General features: G+C 34.1%; 1 protein-coding gene across 7 annotated transcripts in view; it reads right to left on the minus strand.

The window, feature by feature from the left end:
* Positions 1-1,535: 1,535 nt before the first annotated feature.
* The window catches only part of CCDC88A (coiled-coil domain containing 88A), a 140,125-nt gene continuing 115,884 nt past the window's right edge, over positions 1,536-25,776 (minus strand). For 2 of the 7 annotated variants that reach the window (XM_042981415.1, XM_042981419.1), the window contains 11 exons: positions 22,274-22,419; positions 19,049-19,141; positions 18,712-18,926; positions 15,150-15,233; positions 13,957-14,160; positions 13,264-13,335; positions 11,989-12,069; positions 9,322-9,590; positions 8,672-9,134; positions 5,090-5,189; positions 1,536-4,537 (listed from right to left, as the gene is read on the minus strand). In XM_042981415.1, the coding sequence (XP_042837349.1) occupies positions 5,125-5,189; positions 8,672-9,134; positions 9,322-9,590; positions 11,989-12,069; positions 13,264-13,335; positions 13,957-14,160; positions 15,150-15,233; positions 18,712-18,926; positions 19,049-19,141; positions 22,274-22,419 (1,692 nt within the window). In that variant the 3' untranslated portion in view covers positions 1,536-4,537; positions 5,090-5,124. The other 5 variants (XM_042981420.1, XM_042981421.1, XM_042981418.1 and 2 more) reach the window with 4 other exon arrangements.

A 25,776-nucleotide genomic window follows, 5' to 3' on the forward strand; every position in this document is an offset into this window, starting at 1 on the left:
CCCCATAAATAAATAACTTAAAAAAAATGTATTGAGGTCGTTTTAGCTCAGATTTCACCTCCTATCTCTCCTATGACAACTACTCATTAAAGGAACGGCTTCCACAATTAAGAGTAGATTAACAACAAAATTAAGGTTAGTTTAACTAAGATCAACTATTTTACATCTTTAGGGTGTTTACTGTACTTGAAAAAAGCAACTTGCAAAAACAGCATGTATGAAATTATACATATATTGTACATAGAGAAAAAATACAGGAATAGATTAAATTATTGATAGTGGTTATCTTTGGGGAATGAGGATTAAGGAAAGATCTGTTTAGTCTTTGAGAGGTTAGAAATGTAAACATACTTGGAACAAGTTTTTTCTGTCCTAAATTTTACTCCTTTCCCCCTTCAATTGTGGAGAAACATACTTTTTCACTTGAAACAAAACATTAGTTGAAGGTCTGAGGTAGACTAAACTACACAAGTAGTCTAGAGATCTCGTCAAGAAAATTTTCACATTTTCCTCCAGTACAATCAAATGGGATAGTCATGAGGTAATCATATTTTCCTGTTTGGTCAGTCAAAAGTAATTTCCATCTGGTAGTGATAGTGTACTCTGTACCAATTTGTGTTACTTAAAGGCAAAATGAGAGTAAAAACTTGTCAGTTCTTGATATATATGATTAGAACTACAAGTTTACTTGTGGCAGAGTTTCTATAAAGAATGAATTTAAGAAATGGGGAGTAAGAAATATTTTCCATTAATGATAACTTATTTTAAGGTGCCATCTTACTTTTTACCTGCTGTTTACTACATCTCTAAGAGGAAATTTTAGGTTGATTTGCACATAAAATGAAGGCTTAATGAATAATCGAGGCAAAGACACTAAGGCAGTTAGTACCCTCCTCATCTTATAGTGACAACAGGCTCAGAAAGACTAACCTGCCCAAGAAAACACAGCTGGTTGCCTTCTCTAACATTTTGCCTCCCAAAGTCTTACATACGTGAAAATGAAAGAGACTGCTTCCTGCAATATATTACTGTACTGACACCTATGTGAAGACTGACAGAACTGATAGATGTGATTCTCTTCCTAAACCTCCAATACTCATCCCTGAAAGATTTAGACAGAATCATCTAAACAAGGTTATGGGTTATGTCTGAAAAAGAGTTTTCCAGGGTAAAGGAAAAGGAAAGATAATACTTAGCTAAATTGTATCTTACGATTTTTAAATGATTATTAACCACTTGTTATAAAAATCACCTTTGTTTTATTTCTTTTTGTATCAATCAGTTTAAGTGAATGTTAAACCAACTTAATTTTTTTTAGGAGTAATAAAGTTAACTAAAAAGTAATGAAATGTTTTTAAAAAGACAAATATGATGGTTTGTTACGAACTGGATTTCTGTGGCTGATAATAGGTATTGTCAAGTAAAAATCACTGCCATTCAACTCCAAATCCCTTAGTAGCATTACTTTTAAAGGAAATGTTACAGCTTTTGTATTATTTGATTTGGTATTTAATAACAGTTGTAAGTACAATGGCAAACATTGAAAGAGAACCCTTAGAAATGAAAAAGACAATTTAAAATCAGGTTTTGTTAAAGGGTGCTGTTTTAAGTGCAACTTTATCCATAAGCATTCCTTTTAAGGCATTTTCATTGTTGTCCCAATATCTCAACATGTACATCAAGGTTTATATCACAAAATGGGCTCCTTTTGTATTACTCATTCAAGGCTTAAAGAAAAAATACATCTCAGGACTAAGTGAAGCAGAAAAGAAAAACACAAAAATTCACTTTTCTCATAAAAAGTCACTTAAAACACAAAGTCATTTAGCATACATTATTACTCCTCATTGTAATTCCAGATTTGGTACAGTATCTTTTTCACTTCCTGACATAAACTGTTAAGACAGTGCAGGCTCTAATACTTCATTTGTGAGGTGGCTGCAATTCTGTAATATGCACAGTGATTTTTTAATAGGCTCTTACCATGCCTTGCATGAAAGGTGCTACATACAAACCTGTTACGTGAACTCTTTGGTAACCACCAGTTCAAAACGTGGACCAAACATTTCCACATGGCCAGATCTGAAGCACTTTATTGGAGCTCTTTGCCGAAGCTATTACCCTGTATATTATTTTTTCAGTTTCCTAAGGGGTTAGGTGTTGATTTAGAAGACAGCCAGATAAAAACATGTCAGGCCCCATTAAGTTTCTAGGTGGCCAAACATTTTGTTTGGTAGAAGCAGTTTAAGGGAAAAGAGTGACCTCCTTCTAAGTTTGCTTCTGAATCTTTTGGAGAAAGTAAAGTATTCATGAGGTTATTATCTAGTCCTTTCTTGAAATGGTATGAAAAAGGTTATGAATATAATTGAGAATATTCCTACTTTTGCAGTCTTAAGTATTTCCTTGGTTGTCTCTAACTGCACTTTCTCAGGGTGAGCATACTGAGTCTCTCAGTACTATATAGGCTGTCCCTAAGCATTTTCTGCATGAAGCAATAATGTGCTGCTTAAGTCAACAGGTTCTCTATTTTAGGACATTAGTGTTCTGGAGAGGTCAAGCTGTGGTATGATTCATCTCACTGGGCAAACTCCTACTCATTAAATTCCAACTTTTAGTAACTGTCCTGGGATGTGTCCTAGTTGTGCAAATTAGATGCTAGTTAATATAAATCTAAGTTACCCACTTACTGTATTTAGCTAAAACATAACTTCTATATTTACTTTCAATTTATCCACCTAAAAATGAATTTACATTTTTTACATGCAAGTATCTCTAGACTGCCATGATGCCCATTATCAATTTGATACTTGAATCTAGGGAGTCACAATGGAGAAAGATGTTTCAAAGTCTAGAGAATAAGTTTTAAATATGTCTGTTGTGCAATATTTGTATTTTAGTAAGAATCCTTTGTATTTACATTTACATAGCACCTTTCATCCAAGAGTTTACAGCATTATTTGGCGGCAAAACCTAAGTTAATGGTGGCATTAAGATAAGTCCAAGTTCTCTAAATTCTTTTTAATTTCTGGTCAACTATACATGCTGTCTTTCTTTTCATTAGTAAGTCTTTCTGAAAGTAGACTATGAACACAATACTGCTACTGGCCTACCAAAAACAGAGAGGGAAAGGGATAGAGAGTGGAAAAGAGAGAGAGAGGGAAGGAGAGAATGGGGTGGGGGGGAGAGAACATACACATTTCTCACAGTTACTAGGTTAGTGATGAAACACACAGTTCCTAAACCACACACTATGAATATGGAGTTGTTCCAAAAAGATTTTTTAGAGCTGGTAATGAGAGCCTAAGAAGTACACTGTTAAAATAAAAAAGTCACTATCTTTCTCATTTCAGACCTTTAAGATTATTCTGGTATTTATGTTAAATAATGAATTTGCATTAATAAGTATCAATGCCTTTTTTGATTTCATAAGAAAATAAAACTGTGATATAAAATTGGAGCTACAAAAAAACTGATGTTTCCCTGGGTTAACTAAATCTACTTTTTTTGTGCTTCTTTCAAATGTTTAAGGTAACAAATGCATACAAATATTTCAAAAGTACCAATAACAGTTACCAACTTTAATGCAATATTATAAAGGACAAAAACAGAAAAGTTCTTATTAATATGTGATAACCTTAAAAATAAATGAGTTCCTGGCAAAATGCAGATCATAGTAAATTATTTACATTTTTTTTTGCCATAAGAAAACTTCTTAAGCAATAGTCAGCTCTCATGTTAAAAAAACAGACACACATATATAACCCAATACTAAAGAAGGGAAATGAATTAAAACACAACAGTTTTATCTTGGGAATGAATTTGCTGGAAAACCACCTTACTAAAAAAGTTTCAGAAAAACACTCTCTTTAATTACCTTGGATTGTGAATGCTTAGTGTTGCTTAATGAGGAATATGGAAATATTAATATTACTGTAAATTTTTTATAACTCCTATTTTTCAGATTTATCTTATAAACTGAATTTCTTTTGCAGTGCATCAAAATAATTAGTTAAAAAAAAAAAGAATACCAACACATGCAGTCTGCTAACCAAATAAGGCTCTGACATGCCAAAACAATGTTCTCTGTATCTTGATATATAGTACATTCCACAACATACAGCATTTTAGATTTACACAACTAAATATAAATGGCTAGATTCTGGCTAATACTTAGCAGAAGCATTAAGCAAACATGGATAAATTCATAAACAAATGACGAAAGAAGTAGATTGTTCTTGGAGTACTTCTTGAAACCTTAAAACACTTGGTCCTTAGAGAGAGAACATCCTTTATTCAGTAGATCTTAACAATACAATGTATAGTAAGTCCTAAAACCTTCTAAAAATTTTGGCAGTTGACTCCAGTAGTGCTCCTTGATTCAAGGAAGGAATGAAGGTTTTGTATTTCTTGCCTGCTCTAGTCACGAAGGATTGTTTAAAGTCTCCTTAAAGATTTTTAAAATGATTCCTATAGTTGGGTGTCTTGTTACTTCAGAAATAAAGGCTTCACACTGAGAAACTGAAGGACACTTTTCTCTCTGTATTTAGTTGGAAGGTAGAAAGAAGAAAGAAAATGTAAGAAAAGCTTGAAGATAAGAGAGATATAAAATACAGAGCAGCCACTATACGAACAACATGCACCAGATAGGTCTTCTATAGGAATGAGAGAGTGACAGAAAGAGACGATTTTTCTTTGAGTGGCTCTTTACAGAAAAGGTACGTAATTTACTGTTTATTCTCAATTATCAAGAACATTGTGGGGGGTAGGGGGGGAGTGGATTCCTATAAAAGAAAAAAAGAACAACTTCAAATTAAAAAAGGAATTCCGAAAACATTTACTAGTAAAATTAAATTTAAATTAAGAAAAAAAATAAAAATAATTTTTAAAGGTTTGTTTCCTGCACTGATAGGCAAAAGCTTACATCAATCAATAAATCTTCCTCAACTAGTAAGTAGGACAGAAAGTCGTGAATTAAGCAAGCAATATTTACATCTGTTAATGCAATGTGCACTTGTTCTTGTACGTAACACGGTTAGTTTGTATAAATGAGACAGACTAATCTCATTTACATTGTAAGGAAGAAACTCACCACTTGGCCCACATGTCATGTAGTGGGTAATAGAATTAGGAGCTTTGTTGCTCCCTAGACCTGCTTTTTGAATTTCTGCTTTCTTGTACTTTGTCCACATCTGCAGGAGAAAAGCATTTCATGTTATTTAATCAAAGGTTAAACATAATATAATTCATGAAGATAAGAAACTAATGAGCTCTTGTTGAGTAGGGCAAGAAGAAAGAATCTAACTGGGAAATTTATTAATATTATAGACATCTTATTACATAAAGACTGATTGTTATAGTTTAAAAGCCAGAAATAATATACTTGTGTCCTCTTACTATGTTTATTCACTAAATAGTCACAAATAGTTTTAAAGTAAAAAATAATCTTGCATGCAGCCACAGAGACATCCACAATGAAGTATTTATTTACTGAGAAAACCAGGTCTTAAGGCAAATTTTATAGGCAAATAATATACCTACTTTCACTGTTACAGCTAAAGTTGTTTTGGTCAAAGGGAACCCATACCTAACAATGTCAGTTTACAATGTCAGACAAATAATAAGGGTATAATTTCTAGAAACCCAGGCCAGGAATGTGAATGCTATGCAGTTTCATCTAAAATCAGGGTAGTGAATCTCCAAACAGTTTTCCAAATAACCCTTTATGAATCATAAGATATTTATGGAGATGTCTTAGAGGAAGAAAGTACTGCTGCTCAACTGGGTCAGAGTTGCTTCATTTTTATCTTAAAAAAAAAAATTAAAAAGTTACAATATTGGTGCTTCTTTGTAAGACTCATAGCAAGTAGTATGTTGATTTCTTACAGTATGGGAAATGCTGGCTGAATAAGATTTCTAAGGTTCTTCCCATGCTAAAATTTTGATTCCAAGTGCTATGCTAGTGTTTTGAAAAAATTTTAAGCCTCCACAACTGGTGGTAGTCTCTAGAGGAAGTGTAGCCTGTATTCTCAAAATCCTCAAGACCTATGGACATGGTATGGATCTGTCTTACAGTACAATGTATATGTTCCTTTTGAAAACATGTTATAATATAAATTATAAACTATAGCCATTTATTTGTATTGGAAATACTTTTTCTGGTAAGTCTAATTTTGTAAAATAATCACAATTTTATGATACAACAATTTCTGTATTTTGCATAAATAAATTTAATATTTCAAATTTAAAGTGCATGGCCAGATATAGAATATCTAAAGAGTTGAAATGGTGATGAAATAATTCTTTGCTCAAAGTGGAAAAGTAGTAACACTAATTATTCCATTTTAATCTATTTGGCTCCAATCTAATCTCACTTATATTTACCATTAAGTTTTATTATGTTATTAATAGGTTATAAAAAAGAGATGCCAAAAACATTTTTAATGTTAGGACTGACTGTGAAACAACCAGCAATAGAACAGACGGATGTATTCATGGAAAAAGTGTATTAGGTGATAGTAAAAAATATGAAAATTTTCTGATTGGAGAGGGCCTACTCCCCACAATGACCTTTTATAAGTACAAGAGAATGGTTTAATTTACAAAGGATACAAATTTCATTATGCAAAGATTCTTTACAGATTCTATTTCCACGGCCCAATTAATAACCATAATAATTTAATATAACAACATGTATGAAATAGTAATCCCCCTCACCCCCATTTAGAAAGTTACATTTCAAAGCATTTCTTCCAGATGCCAGGCTGAGTTATTAGCAGTAATATTTAGGCTGAATCAAAATGTCAAAAACATTCCAGAGAAAGAGCTAAGGTATACTTCTCTCCAGAAGTAAGTGAATCAAGTACGTGTTTTGTTTTGTTTTGTAAAATTCTGGGAGTTAGAGATTCAAGTTTAGCTTATTTTACTTTAAAAGTGTTTTGACCACAGCAAGATAATTTTAAAGTTTATTGACAATTAAGTCAGAATTATGAAATATTTTATCTTATATGGTTATTTTTTTAGCTAAAAGTTTATATTTATTTTTAGTTCTAAAATTTGTTCCACTAAAAACACACTTGTTTATTTAAATAGTTACAAATTCTAACATTAATTTTATTTTAGCACAATGTACTCTTTTAAGAAATTATTTTAAGGACAGACACGTAATTTAATAGATTATAGAAGCAACAATCTTTACTACTTTGTAAACTTGCTATCCTTTTTGAACAGAAGTAAAAATGCAAATTTTCACCACACTATTATTTATTTCTCTTTTACCCTATAAAAAAAGAATTGGCAAAACTAATATATTAATTGATTCCAATTTAAAAAGTCATCTTGAAGGAAAGATGGTCCTTGAGCTCTTACACTTAACAAATGAAGGAAAGTGAAGAGAAGAAACAGAATTAATACAAATGCTCCTAGTCACTGTGTAAGTAGCAGGTAAATTTGATGGGGTTTTTAAAGAATTACACTCAATTTATGAGTAACAACAATGTTCTAAATCTGTACAAGTTTATAAATATAGGCAGTAGTTAACATTTGCTACAAAAGTGTTAAGGGAGTGACTATTTCTTTGAAAATAAAACAGGAGGACAGAAGACATAGTTAAATGGCAAAAGAAAATGACATCTTTTTACGTATTTTCCTTAATGCTGTACATGTGCAATGTGAAGTGCACATTTCGGGGGGAGAAGGAGTGAAAAGAACAGCGAGGGAAGAGGAGCAAAGAGGAGGGAAGGAGAAAATGAACATTCCTTTTTGGGAGTAACAAAGTAAATATGACTTGGAAATGCCTTCTTGGTAATTATAGCATGCAACTATTTTAATATGCTTCCAAGGTATCAAAGTAACAATCTCTTATCGGGTGACAAGAAATGAGAAAGAGGAGCATGTATTGTTAAGGATTTTAAAGTCATGCAAAAAATGTACAATGTAATTAATATTTCATGCAGGCTTTGGTGTGGTTACACATTCATATTTATATACATGCCGCCATGTACAAATGAACACTATGCCACAATTTAAAAATAAAAATAGAAGCCTAGCCAAATGATACTTTTCAACAGCAGCTCTTCAAATCAGATTAGAGAAGCACAGTGCATATCAAGTAACATCAGTATTATATTGTGCAATTTTGATCATACACAACCATATTCATACCAAACAGTCTGATTATCCTCAGAAACCAACAATGCAGATTCTGTGTCATCAGGATAGAGGCATGCAGTAGTGATAAGATTATTGCTATCTGCAGAAGACTGTGGGTTACTGTTACTAGGGTTCTGATTATCAGAAAACTGTTCATTATCTTTCTTTGCAGCTTTATTCAAAATGGCAGAAGCCTGGTCAGTTACTCTGGCGATTGGCCTGGGAGGTAACCCACTTATGTTACTAACTAGTTCTGTATTCAGGGATAAAAATGGCTGAGATGGATTAGCCATAGTAAATGACTCTACGCTATCTTTAGCTGATATTCCAAATGCATCATTAGACATATTAATAATGGCAAAGGTTTCGTTTAGAAAATGTGACTTTTCTGTTCTTGAGTTTCTAGCCTGGGCATATAGTGACTTGGGCTTATCTGGAGCTGAATTGTTTTGTGCATGAGAACCCACAGCAGGGGTTGGGCTGTGAGGTGCATGAGAGGACCACTGGAGTAAATGGTACTCACGAGATGCTGCAGTGATGTTGCTATCAGCAGTAGCTGGTGGAGAATCAACTGATATAGGTAGTCTACTGTCCTTGGTCAGAAAATCATGGATGCTTGTCCTTCGAGTAGTTCCTTCAGCAGTAGAGATCACACTGCTTGCACGAGGTAAAGTGGCATAAGGATTACTATCTTTTGATTGTCGTGACAGAGAAGTTTCTTTCACTAACTTTATCTTTCCTTGAGTGCCTAAGGTAGGTTTTCCTGGAGAGCTAATGAAGTAGGCATCTTCAGTCTTTCGAGGACTGGGTCTCATAAATTGTTCAGGCTTACTTGTCCGTCTATCATAGAAGTCTCCTGGGGTTTTTCCACTTACTGACCTGGCCAGACCACAGCTAACTGGTTTGTTTTTTCCCAAAAAGTCAGAAGAGACAGACAAACTTTTCATTACTTCATCTAAAAGATTCTCTTGACTTGAGGACTTTATCTGTTAAAAAAGATACCACAGCAGATTAGTGAATGCAGCCAAGCTTTTACTTTCCTGATATATTACACTGTGTGATATAAAATTGCTAGTATCTCTTTATAAACATGTCTTGATAGAAGCTCTATAGTTCAAAGAATTTTAACTTGTAGTGTCCATCTAAATGAATGTTACCATAGACAAAACTAACCTGTATTGAGGTAAGCTTGTTGCTTTCTTCCAAAAACTGTTGTAGAGTAACAACTTCACTTCCAGGAGAACCAGTTTTGATCTTGTGATGTGCTCGACTCTCTAACGTTTCAGGCATTTTGTGCTGGAGCATTGGACTTGATCTGGTCTGTCTTTTCAAGTATTGGATTGGACTGCTACCACTGCTGGACCAAGCTTCATGATCATGAAGCAGGCTAAATTCTCCACTGCTGTGGCTTTGTGGCCTGCTTTGGATATTAACTGCACCTGCTTTTGGAGTAAATGCTGTGTTAAGAGTTTGGTAACAGAAATGAGATTAAAACTATGTAAGTAATAACATTTGTGGACTGGATTCTTATGAATAGCTAAACTGACTTTCAAATTTCATTTAGATATGCTTACTAAACTGTGTTCATCTTTCAACAGTCTAACACTGTCTACCACAGTCTCTTTATTTTGTTAAATTGACAGACAGCAGTTCCACAAGGACAAATACTTGCTTTTACCACTACACCCAGAGCCAAACATATGATGCAGGCACTCATTACATTTGATGAGTAAGTGAATAAAAAAATAATACATTTTTTCATTTTTATTAAAAAAAATTTTTTTTAATGCTTATTTATTTTTGAGAAAGAGCGCGAGCAGAGGAGGGGCAGAGAGAGTCACAGAGTCCAAAGCAGGCTCCAGGCTCCGGCCTGTCAGCACAAGCCCAACATGGGGCTCGAACCCACAAACCATGAAATCATGACCTGAGCTGAAGATGGATGCCCAACTGACCAAGCCACCCAGGTGCCCCAATAATACATTTTAAAAACTCAGTTCAAGTCACTGTAAAACACCTCACAAGTTAGAACAAAACAGGATGATATGATTTTTAAATTACATCAAAATGTTAAAACCAGAATAAAAATTCAGAGGTTAAAAATTCGAATTCCTTGCCTATGAAATCTTCATTCTTTACTTGAAGCTTCCTCATTCATCCTAAATGAATAACCTTAAATAAATTTTTTTTAATTGAAACAGCAGGCATATATAAAGGAAAATCAATGGAGATATGATATAGTTACTTAGCAAATTCCAGTAAAAATATAAAGTCAAATATGTTTTATTTTATTCTTTAATGTCTGAATCATCTGATTGTTCCTGCTTTACACTGTTGGTATGGTGGCTATGTAGTCTTAAAAAACTCAACTGAGGGGTACCTGGGTGACTCAGTTTAGCATCCAACTTTGGCTTGGGTCATGATCTTATGGTCTGTGGGTTCGAGTCCCGCCTCTGGCTCTGTGCTAACTGCTCAGAGCCTGGAGCCTGCAGCAGATTCTGTCTCTCCCTCTATCTCTCCCCCTCCCCAACTCATGCCCGTGCTCACTCTCTCTCTCAAAAATAAAAAAAATTAAAAAAAAAAAAAGGCTCAACTGAGGTTAAGCAACTGTATAGAATGCAAATTACTAGTTCTGGAAAAAAACCTCCCTAATGTTTATGTTATTCCTTGGATTCTAAATGACAGCAAACTGTATAGATATAATATCAAGATGGACAACACAACTAATAATACAAAGTAAAGTGGGTCACGAAAGAATTTGGCTCAAGTTATGTAACATTTTACAAAAAAAAGATTTCCTTGAATTTTCAAATCAGAAAAGAAATACTTCAGTTTTCAGACTGTATTCTTCTACTAGATATAAGATATATGATTATAAAAATGAAAAGATAATCCCTTCTTGAGATCATATTTTTCAGACCACTACAACAGAGTCATAGCATTAACGATAAAATTACAACTGAGACAAAATGATTTTATAATACAAAAAGCAGGGGCGCCTAGGTGGCTCAGTTGGTTAAAAGCATCTGACTTTGGCTCAGGTCATGATCTCATGGATGGAGCCTACTTCTCCGTCTCTGCTTCTCCCCCTCTCCCACTCATGCTCTCTCTCTCTCAAAAATATAAATAAACATTAAAAAATTTATAATACAAAAAGCAACAGAACACATGCACTCATTATAATGGGACAATTCTGGACTGTAGAGAAAACTTTAACCAACTTTTATAATCAATTAAACAATTCCAGAATCTGAGTAGGCAGTATACCTTTAAGGAAAAAAGTATTAGTCAAAGCCTCTAGACATTTACATAAAACCTCACCTTGGAATGCATATTAAAAAATTAATTTAAAAAATCTTGCATTCTTTATAGAAGCTATGTGCATCCATCTGGGTCTTGTTCTACACACACACATTTGTTTTCTTAAATTAAAAAAAATTATTTCCCCCTATTTCATGAATAAATAAAGCTGAAAGTATTTCTAAAGCACCTTCTATAGAGTTCAATGTACATGCATCATGAGAAAATTAAGGACAACCATTTTCATGACGAAGACAAAACATAAGAAAAGTAAGGACCTACAGATATTTTTGAAGTTAAAGATGCCATAAAAACATTTTATCTGTGAAGATGAAAAATGGAAACCAAAATAACTGCTCCTGTTTTTACATTTATATACATGGTATACAATGTATCACAATGCTAAGTATAAAATGTTCTAAGGAACTATGTTCCAAACATAGATGATTTGGATTTCATACTTTACCCCAGAAACTTCATCGATCTTCTATTATAAAATCTGGAAATGGATGGACAATATTAGTAAATTTACCTACAGCGTACCTTTGACTTCATGGAGTGAAGCATTATTATTACTATTGCTAGTGGATGTTCTGCTACTATCAAGGCTGGCTGGTCTTGAAGCTAAATGAAAAAATCAGGAGACAGTGTGATAAACTTCCAGCTAATGACATTGAACTTTACATTCTGATCACAGAATGCTTTGAGGAAGCAATCATGCATACTTTCACAGGCTAAGCATGCCCACAGAATTGAATCTTACAGATTAGAGAAGAAAGGCATTTACAGATAGCTCAGTTAGACACTTTCGAATAAGACATTTCTGAAACACTGAGATTCAAAGAAAAGAAAAGAAAATATATATTTAGATTTGGAAATGTTTTCTAGATGGATACCAGAACTGTTTGAATAGGGTGACACGCAAAAAAAAAAAAAAAAAAAAAAAGTGCTAATGATTAGGTCACTTACAACAGATCAGAAAAGGAACCCTGCACACTGCAGAAATACCATGAACAGGAGGAACATGAGCATCTGCAGTTGATGTCCTGTATTCCTACCCGCACAAAGGAAAACAACTGCACAGTTAACACAACCCTACCCTGTTTCTTAAAATCTTGCTTATATATGAAATCCCCTGAACATGTTATCCATTTATTATTAATAATTTAGTTTGGCAAGATATGACTTTGCAGATCTCTCCAGAAACTTAACAATATGATATACTCAACACTGCAGAAAATGTGGTTTCAGAAGAGTTCATCCCTTTACCTAAGTATTTTTAAAACCAATAGTAAAATGTGTTTCTCATAACTTTAACCTTATAGCATAATGGCAACAAAATTACATTTAAGGGGCCCCTGGGTGGCTCAGTCGGTTAAGCATCCGACTTCGGCTCAGGTCATGATCTCGAGGTCCGTGAGTTCGAGCCCCACATCAGGCTCTGTGCTGACAGCTCAGAGCCTGTTGCAGATTCTGTGTCTCCCTCTCTCTCTGACCCTCCCCCGTTCATGCTGTCTCTCCCTGTCTCAAAAATAAATAAACGTTAAAAAAAAATAAAAAAAAAATTACATTTAAGCATTGTGCAGGTATATTTTATAAATGACCTTGACCAAAACAGAGACTACCTAGATGAAGCAACAACCTCCAAAGGGGCAAAAGGGAGTATTAGGTTTTGAAGAAATGGCAGAAGAAGCTATGAGATGCAGATTAGAGAACACATGCTTGCCGGCAACGCAACATTCACCAAATTGATGCGAAAGTCTTAGCATTCCCATTCTGTATGTAACATGTGCTCTCTAAATAAAGTTCGTATCTTACCATGAACTCTTGATCCCGTACTAGAATCATCACTAATACCTTGTGGACTTATGTCTTCAAAGGATGTAGTATCTACATAAAATAACAAAATGGATATAAAAATATTTTTAAACAAACAAAAAAAACCCTTATAAAATTTCCCTTATGCAGTTATGGATACTGTTTTTCAAGCACATATAATACATCTTGATTTAACATATTTCATAGACTCAACCAGAAACTGGAACTAGGAATAAGAACAGAATGGCTGTGATGAAAGTTGACTCGCTTAGGGAAAACACCAGTAGCAGTGAAACAATCTCCCCAAGGACCCTGCAAAGCAAATCAAGAGCCTGGGCTGTTCTACGTGGTTCTCTCTGTTTAAAGTTTTAGTGTTTTTAGTTGTTTTTTTTGTGTTTGTTTTTAAGCTCCTACCATCACTTTTTCCCTTTCTCACTTTTTACATGGTTTACTTTTCCTTTCCTTGTTAGTTCACAAGCTGTTTATTATGAAAGGCCTAGGAAAGATTTTAATTATTTGTAAGATGTTTTAAATTTTTGAAATGAAGTGAAATTGAAAATTCTCTCAAATTAAATCGATTGTTTTGATAATTATTTCAAGTTGTTGCTGTCAAAAAAGTACACATGGGAAAGTCAAATTAAAATTCCTGTTGCCAACAGTTACACCACAGTGCAAAGAGCAGACGGCCTATACCTTTATTATTAACCAACTGCTTGGATCTGAAGCCTGTAGAAGAGTTGACAGTTGAAAAGTTGATGGCTGTAGTAGAGAAGGCCATAGCTCCCAATTCTTTTCTCCTTTTACCCGTTGAAATATCATCAGGAACCTCCAAATTCTCAGTACTACCTGTCCACTGTCCTCCTGCTAGGACCATGGACTGCACCAGGTCATTCATGGCTGGGATGCAAATGAAAGCAAATGAATCAGCATGGTTAATGTATCTGCTTTTATTCCTATCTTGTATTACAAATGATCTGGTTTTTGTCTATGGATTAATGCAAGTGAACATCGAAAACTATAACCACAAGGTCATTCAAATTATGACATGCATTCAGCTGAATGAAATGAGTAGGCCAAAGGCTGATAAATTTCAGTCAATATTTTTATCCCACCTCCACCCCCTTTAAAGATAGGAAAAGGAATTTTACTCTGTACAACTGCCATGCTTTTGCGCAGTGATGTGCAAATATAATTAGAAGCCTTCATAATGTGGTTTTGTGATGACAGAAATGGAATGAATAAAGGTAAGATGGAGAGCAGTTCTTATACAGCATCATTATTGAAAATGACAAAGAGTCCTTGGTCAGAGCAGGTTACTGAAGAAATCATTCATTTTGTGAATCAAATAAGTATACCATTCAATAAAAACCTGAAAGAAATGATATCCAAAGTGACAGACATTTAATGTGATTATGTAATTACCCATTCTTCTTAAAAAAATAAAACTAGAGTATTAATATATAAAGAATGACAAACGTTTTCAAGGGTTACAGGCCATTTTATTTATTTATTTAATTTACTTCATTAAGAAAATAAAGTCCTAATGCTAAAGGTTTTGTTATATTTTAAGTAAATTTCTTTGGGAAAAAAAATTTCTATGGCATAGAAAATTAAAGTTTTTTTTTTCTGCCAACTTTTAGAAAGGACTGGAAATGTATATTACATGTATGACTAAACATATGCATGTATATGTACCAGTGAATATACATATAATGCAAATTGCCAGTTTTGAAAAAAAAATATTCTTCCAGCTCCTTGAATTAGAGGAAGACTGCACTTTTGCAAAATAAAGACAGTTGGCACCGTCCAGAGAAAGGTTAGTGAAAAATTAGTAATGGAAGCCAGTGTGGTCATTTGAAAGAAGCTGAACTGTCATAAAGTCTTACACATGGAACGACGGTAGCAGGCCTTCATTTTGTCTTTATCCTTCGGTCTGTTCCTCAAAAAGGGCAGTCTTTTCAGTGCAACCACTTTAATGTCAGAGCATGAGGAAAAACAGAAACAGAAAAATGAAAGAAAAAAGGGAGAAGAACAGATGGCAGTTAAATGTTGAAATTAAGGACAGAAATGAATGTCTGAGTTTCAGCTATGTATGCTATACTAAAGCTATTACTCTTGTGCTGCTGAGTGATAATGAAATATGAAATATGTACTCTGATACTTTAAAATACTTGGAAAGCACTGAAGACAATGATGAGGAACATATACTTTGAAAGCTTGGGTTGGCTAAAGTCCTACAAATATAGGAACTGTTTAGAATTACTGAAGGAATATTTTTCCTAGTTAAGTTGTAAAGGTGTACCTTTAAAATCAGGGCTATTGGTGGGCCACAGTATACATGATGAAAATACACAGGGCTTTTCAATCCTCGGTCTTTACTTTTTAAATTATAAGACTTTATTTTGGAAAAAAATTACTTAGGAAGATGCACATTCTACAAGAATATTCTAGTAATATCTGTCAACAAAAACTAGGGTGCCCCATCGATGTTTAAAACTTAATCTAAAGAAACTTTAAAAACTTTCATTATTTTCGTAAACCATAACAAAGAAAGTAGGGAATTATTTTTTGGGATAAACTGAATTCTGGTGCATTATTTAGCAGCACCATGAAAATATATATTCTGAGCAAAGTCTTTCAAAAGATGACATGAGCAATTATATTCATTTCATTTTGCAAAAGGTTGGTGAGGGAAAACAGAAAAACTAGCACTAAGTTCTATTAAGTCTAAAGGAAAAGGAGGCACCCTAATGCAAGAAAAAAAATGACAGAAAATATGTATTTATAACATTTTTAGGTATTTTGAAGGGCTTTTTTGGTGAGTTTATTTAAAAAATCAAAGGTAGCACTGTGCAGAAAAGTTCTGTAAGTGAAAATTAGGGTTGTAACTACAGTAGGTGTCATTAGCATAGACATCCAATGTTCACTAGAGTCACTAACATTCTTCAATTATATTTTAATAAGATTTGAAAACAAAAAATTGTTACACCTTTTCGGAACTACAATTTAGGAGTCAGGGCAATGATGTGAATAAAGACCTAGCCTTACAAGGCCTTAATAATGATGATCCTTCTCAGGGTTTGTCGTCATCTTGTAAATAATCAGAGTTCTTCCAACAAACTGACAAGTGTCATCCATTAAGGAGAATGCAATGGACATACAGTTTTTTTTAACTTAGTTAACAATCATGATTCATTTAAGCTTTTAATTTGACCTATTTCTTTTCTATCTTGGTAAACACAGCTGTTTTTAATGATTTAAAAAAGAAATGAACTGAAAACAATGTAAAAATGGACACTTAGCTAAAACAAAGCTGAATGGTTGCAACATGCACATGTTGTCTTATTTAGATACTGCTGTTTCAACTGTTTTCCAAAGACTGCTTTACTGACAGACACTCTTCCAAAAACAGACAGGATAAAAGGAGTTTTAAATTTGCCAATGGTGGAATGTGATCCTTCTTGTGTCAACTAGTTTGTAGATATACAATGTTCTTTTTCCAACATACTAAAATTAAGGGAACATTAACATTGCTGGGTTTTGTGTTTATTTAAAAAATTCTAAAACTGAACAAATGCAAGAAAGGACAGTATTACTGCCTTCTGATCCTTATTCTGGATGTTTCAATTCTGGATCCAATTCTGGATCCTTATTCTGGATGCAGGAATGTCAGATTTATATTTAAAACAGGCAAGAAGACCTCAAAGAAAGACTGTCATGCCTTTCTTGTGTACATTATCCTATCTGAATGGAAACATCTTTTCTTAGGGCACCTGGCCTGCCTCAGTCCGTAGAGCAGGCAACTCCTAATCTCAGGGTTATGAATTCAAGCCCCATGTTGGGCATAGAGCTTACTTAAAAAAAAAAAAAAAATCAATCCTTTATGAAATATCTTTCTTTAATTGGAAAAAAATATTAGACCTATTTCCATTTCTCATTTAATAAGATGTCAGATAGTTTATATCTAAAGGTAGCAGTTAAAACAGAATTATCTGGCATCTTTTTAAGGTAAACCTGATGATCTCTCCATAATAATGCTCAGAGATTTCATGTAGATTTGGCTGATAAGACTAGATTAAAAACAAAACAAAACAAAACAAAAACACCACCACCCAGGTTATGATAATCTTATGTGGGATTTAATAACAAGAATTTAACAACCTTCTTGAGACTAACACACACACACATATGTATGTATGCATGAATACTTATGGATTCTAGTTTTTAGGGTGGTATAAGTTGTATTCTGAAATATACCTTATAATACCTAATCTATACCCTAAAATACTGTCTTTTCAGAGATAATTCCTCTCAGGACAAAACACTATAGTTTTTTGAGTGTTTTGAGAGTTGCAATAAAGAGAGACTATCCCTGGGGGAAGAAGAAGCAGTTTTTGCCTATTTACTTCAGAAGAATGGCAGTGAGATTATATATATAAATATACCTACATTTAATATAGATATACATATACACACACACACATAAATATATATTTTTTAATTTAGTGACTCTGGTGATAGTATGAGTGGATTCAAAGTTGTCTTGTTTACATATTCTCTAAGAACATTGTTAGGAGTCAGCCTGTTGGACACCTTCAAAGGGCCTAGCACTGAAAAGACGTTCTTTTATTCTTTTCTCTTTCTCTCAAAATATACTTCTTTAGGCTCTTACTTTGTTCTTAGTTAAGCACACTAGTAATAAAATAAAAAGATCATAAATTGTATAGGGCATGTTATGATGTAATACTTCTGTATCTGTAATTTAAAAATTATGTTTATATACCAGTTTATAAATTTTATACACAAACTTATCTCTCCACATCTATTTTAACTGATCCTTAATTAACCAAGCAATTGCTCAATAATTTTTATAACCTTCAATTACCTCTAAATCACTGAATAACATTCTCTTCAAATTCATATCTAGTTTTCTTTGCTTCTCCCCAATGTAGCTTCACTCCAATTCGACACCAAAGTATGTGAATAGAACCCCATTATAAAATGTCTTATTATTCTATTTCATTACAAATAAGCTCATAAATGATGAGCTCAAGATGAGCTCAAAAATATTTCTCACTTGCTCTTCAAAATCACCCTGTATAGTATGACACAAAGGTGAAAGGCGTGCCCATATAAATAGAACTAACAAGTGGCAGAGATATTCTGGCTCTTATTTCAATGTTCTTTCAACACTTGTTTTACCTTCCTGGCTAAATGATGGTAATTCTGCGTTTGGTGTATCTCTAAACACATAATATATAAAATCATGTGGTTATGCAGTATTGCAGTATTTAGTGAATTTTATAATCATATAGAGTTAAAAAAGAAATGCATTCATCAGACTAATACCCCAAAGGGCTATGGAAGTTACAAGTTAAAGAAATCTTTTTGAAAGGATTCTAAAGCAATACTAGAGATCACAAATGTTTAAAGAGTTTAAGCACTCACTGCTGCTTTTCTTGGTCCCCAAAGTTTGGCCATCTTCTAAAGAATTTGAGCCTACTGAAGAACTATCTTGACTATCTTGATGGGGGAGTTGAAGAAATCCTTCACTGGAGTCTGAGCGGGTAGGTGTTAATGTAAGAGATTTCTGACGTTCCCGATTAATATCTTTCTTAGATTTTATCAATTTTCTCATTTTTAGAGTAATCCAGTTGCCTCTCCTAATAGAATAATTTAAAAAGCTCTTATGAGTCTAAAATTCAACATATAAATTCTTCACAAAATTAGAAGTCTTAACTTTTTTTTTCCAAAATAACAATGAGTAAAACTTGGTTAACAGTACCTTCTAGGGGGAGATGGGTCATAAAATTTGTATTGATCCATTATTTTCTCTTCTAATTTCTCCTTTTGTCGTCTTAATTCATTTAATTTATCGCTATAAAAATAAAAACTGCATTTTAGGACATGCACCATTATTTTGTACAGTTATGAATATTATTTTGTGACTAGAATCTAATTTCTCTCCAAAACATAAACAAATACAGATGCCATAGTTGACAACTAAGAATTTATTAGGTATTCACAATGGGATTTTTTCCAAGTTTCTCCTTTTCTTTATATTTTCAAACTTACTTAATAAAAGGATACAGAATTCAATTCTTTAATACAACTTACTTGTTTGAAGAAAAATTTCCTTATTACATTCTCATCCTGACAAAGGAATTCTCTCAACATCTTTTAACAGCTATCAAGCAACACCATATCAATAGTGACTATTCTCCTATTCTTGAATCTTTAGTATCTCACATCACTGTTGGTGATTTAGTATAATTTATGTAAGTAAAAACCTTTTCAATGGTTTGCTTACAACTGTAGATATGATAAGTGATATTGTAATCACATCTTCATGAAAACAGACTTTTTTCCTTATGGCAGAATTAATTAGGCTTAATTTATGTCTAAAGAACTATTTTCTGCCTCTAGCAATACATGAATTACACTAGTTTCACCACATCTTAGTGTCATTTACGTTCTTGGTAGTATATATTATATAGGGAAACATCAAAGACCAAAGTAAAATGATCTTTCTAAAAAAAGTGTGATGCCACAGTGATGCTGTTTACTCAAAAATATTTAGCGATAATTTACAATAAGGAAGACACAGAGACCATATAAGGATGAATAACAAGTAGCTCAACTCTGCTTATAATACAGTAGGAGAGAGAACATAAATACATAAATGACTATTACAATCCAAGTCAGTAGTGATACCAAAATAAAAGCACTGTCTAAGTATGAAGAACTTACAAAGGCAAAATATTTCTATCTTGGATGACCAAAGAAAGTCTTGTGGAGAAAATGCCCATATTAGATAGACTGAAAAGATAAGAATGCTAAATTAAGCAATTTAGTTGAGGGGAAGCAGTGAGGGATTTTCAGGTTTAGATTTTGCTCAACAGGAAATCAGAAGCACTGAAGGTTTCATTACAAAGTGACATTATGAAATCTTTGCCTCAGGTACCCTTAACTCCCTAATGAAAAAGAACTTATCAAAAAGGATGCGGGTAAAGAAAGCAACCTGGAGGCTAATGAAGTAGTCAGTATAGTTGAGCTGTCAGGCTGAATTAGGGTAGTAGGAACCAGAATGAATGGATCCGGATCTGAAAGAATTGTCTGAAGATGCTTTGTGAAAAGGCGTCACCAACAATTATAGCAGAGCACAACAGCAAATGGTCTATACCTCCCAACTGTTTTCTCTTTTTATCTGTTGAAATATTGTCAGGAACTTCCAAGTACTACCTGTTCAAATCTACTCAGGCCCAAATCCCTCATTTAGCAGATCCCTCTACTTAATGGAAACTGTCACTTCTTCTAGGACCATGTGACAGAGGCATTTAGCTAAAACTGACATAGAATATGAATATTTTTAATTTAAATTCAAAAAGTCAGGGGGTGCCTGGATGGCTCAGTCAGTTATGCATCTGACTCAATTCTAGCTCAGGTCATGCTCTCATGGTTCATGGGAGCAAGCCCTACTTTGGGCTCTGTGCTGACAGTGTAGAGCCTACTTGGGATTCTCCCTGCCCGCCCCCGCCCCCGCACTCTCCAAAAATAAATAAATAAACATTAAAAAAATAAATTCAAAAAGTCAGAATAGATATTAATGTTTTTTGTCAGTCAACAATTACTGAAACTTTGGAAATGGGTTATTCATCAAGGGCCAGAATATTAAGATGATAAAATTTTGGAAAATGCCTCAAAAAACTCAAATGTCAAGAGCTTTACATACAGTTACTACTTCTTAAGCTAAAAGACCTCTATGGCAGAGAGTAAAAGCATCCATACCCCTGAAATGATTGAAGGTGTAGTCCAAAGTGGCCAGCCACTTGGACTTGGACATTTCTTTGAAGTTTTGCATTTATCTTAAGAGCTCATGCAAACTCTGCCTTTTGTTCCATAAACATGTGTTAATATAAAGATCATGTTCCCTGCTCCAAATTTTATAAGAAAACTGATGCTTCAAAAAATGTCTGATATATCCTGGTTTCATATGTGCCCCAGCTCACCATCTAATAGATTAGGAGATGCCTCATTTCATCATCTGTGCTATTTCTATTATACTGTAGTGTTTTACATTCAGGAAGGGAACGGGGGAGAGAAGAATTTAGTAAAGCTGAATCTCGGTGTAATACAAAGATCATCCACTGAGCTGCTCAGGCCCAAATCCCTGATTTAGCAGATCCCTCTACTTAATGGAAACATAACTCACCAATATGAAGCCTTGCCAATCTCTCTCTTACAACTCATATTTGATCTCAACTACCACTGCTTATGAATTATGTTTCACTAGATTATTGCAACAGTCTTTCTAAAACTTACTCCTTGTCTCTCTATTCTCAGAACCTCCAATCTGTACTCTAAAATGTCATCAGTGCCTTTAAAAAAAAACACAAATCTAATCATTTTACTCCCCGGCTCAATTTTTTTCAGCAACTCCTTTGTATGGCACAGAAAAACCTTTGTGAAATGGTTACTAAGTTTTTAGCCACTTGTCTATTGCTCCTTATTCCTCAATTTTGCTCCAGGAGGAACTACAATTTTTAGGTTCTATACCATACCATAACACACCTTCAATATACCTCCACGTTACTTCATTTGTGCTCTCTGGCCTGGTATGTCTCCTCAGGCAAACTCCCATGACCCTTTAAATCTTAGCTCAAGTAATCATCTTTGGAAAGTCCACCTTGCCTCTTTCAGACTAAGTTACTTCTTCCCCCTATATTTGCTATATTTATATGGCCTCATATACATACTTCCATTACAGCAATTATTTGTATTTCTTGCTTTATGTTACTAGTTTCTTAAGAGTAGGACCTATGTGTTTTCATATTAGCATTTCTGGTTACTAGCAGAGTGCCTGGAACATAAGCATTCAAAAAAATTTAAGTAGAAATAATAATGTTGAAAATTAAAAACAGTAGCAGTGACTGTGACAGTACGGTGACTATCTCTGTCACCGTATGGCAATGATAAAATGATGAGTAATATTTTAAAATTTGGTACCTACATGTATTGTCTTTGTTCAACATGAAAGAGATCTTTGCTTTCCATATTTTGCTCCAATAGTGTTCTGTTCTGTAGCATTAATGTCTGAATTTGATCTAGTAGATGTCGATTTTCTTCTTCTAAATTTCCTTTAAGTTGGCTTAGCAACTGTTTAAACACAAACATTTAAAAAAAATCAACATTTACATTTAACAGAAATCACCCGAAACATCTGAAAAATATAAAGGGCTTCACAAAGACTGCAGTCTTCTGCTACTTGAATAATTAGATGGTTGCACTTTGATCAGAACATGATTGATTATTTTAGTTATAATGACAGCCAAAATACTGAGTTATGTGTTGTGCACACATTTTTTAAAATTCTTACAAATAGTGGGTTTAACATATAATAAACTACTAGTTTCACAAACACCTGCTTTCTTCAAACCGTTTAACTTCTAGTCCAAAAGCTACCTGGCCTTCTATTTAAGGAGCTATGAAACACTGGACAAGTTAATTAATTCTCTGGGCTTTAATGACCTCATCTATAAAATGATAATAACTCCCACACCAGACTGTTGCAAGGATTAAATAATATATGTAAAGTATCTTTTGTCATACCTATAACACAAAGTAGATACTTAATATACCTCATTCTTTCCTCAACCACTGTTTTTTAGGAATCTTAAAAGTGTATAGTCTTTATAGCTTGATCAAAGGGACTCAGGTAGTCGTGTCAATGGCTGGTGTTACTAGGCTGATACTATTGGTAGTGGGCTGCCAGCAGCACTGGGCTGCTTCTTTGTAGCTAGAAGAAATTAGAAATATGCCTTAGTTAGGCTAGAGGTTCCCGTAGAAGTCAGAAAGCCCAAAGTAGTGACTTTCAAACTTTAACATCACTTGCAGAGTTTATTTAAAAATGTGGATTTCTGGGTCCTAGCATTCAAATTCAGCTGGTCTGGAGTAGAGCCCAGAGATCTGTAGTTTAAAAAAAAAAAAAAAAAAAAAAAAAGCCAACAACAAGCCCTCCTGTGGGGGAGTGGGCGGGGGTGGGGAAGGAAAAGAAACATTTTGAAAACTCTCATAAGATACAGAAAAGCAGATAGTATAATACTATGAATATCCATAAACAGGCATTTAGATCTAACTGCTATTAATATTGTGCTGTATTTGTTTTATCAATATATTGTTAAATTGAAATACAACATGTGGTAGATTCGTTGCAAGATTGAATGCAGTTATTCTCCTCCCTGTACCTACACCTTCTTGTGCTGTGACTTCGTACTTTTACCATCAAGAGGTGGAACTTATTTTCTGTCTTTCTGAATTTGGAAAGTCTTTGTCCATGAAAAGTAAGTGGTAGTGATGGAAGCTCCAAGCCTAGGCCTCAAGAGCCTTCTGTGCTTCCACTTGGAATTCTGCTGGAGGATGAGAGACAATGTGGCACAGAGAAGAGTTATGCCAGCTAGGGCCACCTTAGGCCAGTCAGCCCACTCTCAAAGAATGTACCAGTTAAATGCAGATATAGGAGCAACCTCTACTAAGATCAAATGATCTTGGTCCACACATCAATACATGCTATCAGCACATCTGCTCAGCCAATCCACAGATCATGAGCAAAAATAAGTATTTATTGTCCATTACCAAAGGTTCTATGTTGTTATACAGCATTAATTACTGTGTCAATAGACAACTGATAAAGCATATATATAGAAAAGGGAAGAAATTTTAAGTAGATATAGCTCAGTGAATTAGAGCAAAGTGAACACATGTGTGGAAGGAACCAGCACACTGATCAAGAAACAGCTCGTTAACTGTATTTCAGAAACACCTTGTGCTCCCTTCCAATCACCATCCCTTCCCACAAAGATTAATTGCTATCCTGGCCTCTAACACTATGGATTGATTTTCTCCCTCTAAATAATGTTATTATATGACTTAACCCATAGTCAAGGGTTAACATTTGACTGGGTTGGGACAATCAGCCAGAGATAAGTAGTTCGCTAGTTCCCTGTCTGGTCTCTCCTGGATAGCTTTTTGGACCACCAGTGTCATGTGGAACTTGATCAAGATTCACTGTGGCTGAATATCTCATTCCTTGATTCTCCTAGTGAAATTTTTGACTAATTTGCCAATCTATTACTTGCCTCAACCAATATTCCAACCTCAGGCCATGTGAAAGTTGACCTTTGACAACTCTCTTGGGGATGGGGACTTTTTTGTGCTCTGCTCAAATCAAATCAATCTGCTCTGGTAGCAAAGTTGATGGTTTTCACAGTATGCCCCTCAACTAAACTACCAGGTGTTGGAACTGGGAAAGGGGGGAGGGGAATGGGAGAAATCACAAGATAAAATGCCTCAGACAACCAGAATTCCTATCCAAAGTTGAGTAGCTTTTCTTGAATAAATGCTTCTCAATTTGTTGAACATCTTTCCTTGAGGTCCAGAGTCCTATATTGGTTGTTTTTGACAATTCTGCCCAATTTTATTGTTTCTTAGGGAGTTGATTTGCCCTATTCCTCATTCTGTAAGTCCATCGCTCCATATATATTTTATTTAGACTTTTATAAATCACAGGCAGAATGAATATTCTGTACTTTCTGAGCCTTGTTGGATAATTAAATGTATATGATTTTTATTAAACTAATTTTTCTTTCTATTGGTTTATCATTTCAGACAAAAAACTTGTAAGTATTATTTTCTGAAAATCTATTCCTATTTTCCTTTAAAGACTAGCTTAAGTGCTTGTTTCTTAAAAGTGCCATGAAATTGAGGTGTTAAGCTATATTCAAACGTCAATGATTTGGGGACTAACTAATAAAATTTAAGGATTATTTAAGGCTTTCAGTATCCTTTTATATTTTAAAACTTTTATTGCTTTATCAAACCATCACAAAGAGAGGCATGGGGATGTCTGGGTGGCTCAGTTGGTTAAGTGTCCAACTCTTGATTTTGGTTCAGATCATGATCTCACAGTTCGTGAGTTTGAGTCCAAAACCGGGCTCTGCACTGACAGTGTATAGAGTCTGGTTGGGATTCTCTCTCTCCCTCCTTCTCTGTGTGCACACACACACTCTTTCTCAAAATAAATAAACTTCAAGAAAAATAAATAAAACCTAAACAACAAAGAGAGGCATGGAATTATATTAAGAACACAACTGTATACATAAGGCCAATGTCATTTCTGTTCAAAATGCTCAAATGGCTCTGGTGTTTTACTCTGAATAAAGTTATCTTGGTTCAAGGATGCCTATTAAAATCTCAATCTATACTTCTTCATCCACCCTGGAAGCCCTCAATATCCCCTTTTACCCTACTTCATTTTTACTTGCACATAACTTATCTACCTTGTGACATATCGTATGTTGCAGACTAATTTTCAAAATAGGTAGAGCAGTATTTCCAGTCCATATGCTCTTGCAGAACCTTGACATTCTCCACCAAGAGGCTGAGTCTATTTTCTCTTTCCCTTAAATCTGAATGGAATTTTGACTGCCTCAGTGAATAGAATGCAGGGGAAATGAT

This window comes from Panthera tigris, chromosome A3 (genome assembly GCF_018350195.1).
Source record: "Panthera tigris isolate Pti1 chromosome A3, P.tigris_Pti1_mat1.1, whole genome shotgun sequence".
In the NCBI taxonomy this organism is placed as follows: Eukaryota; Metazoa; Chordata; class Mammalia; order Carnivora; family Felidae; genus Panthera; species Panthera tigris.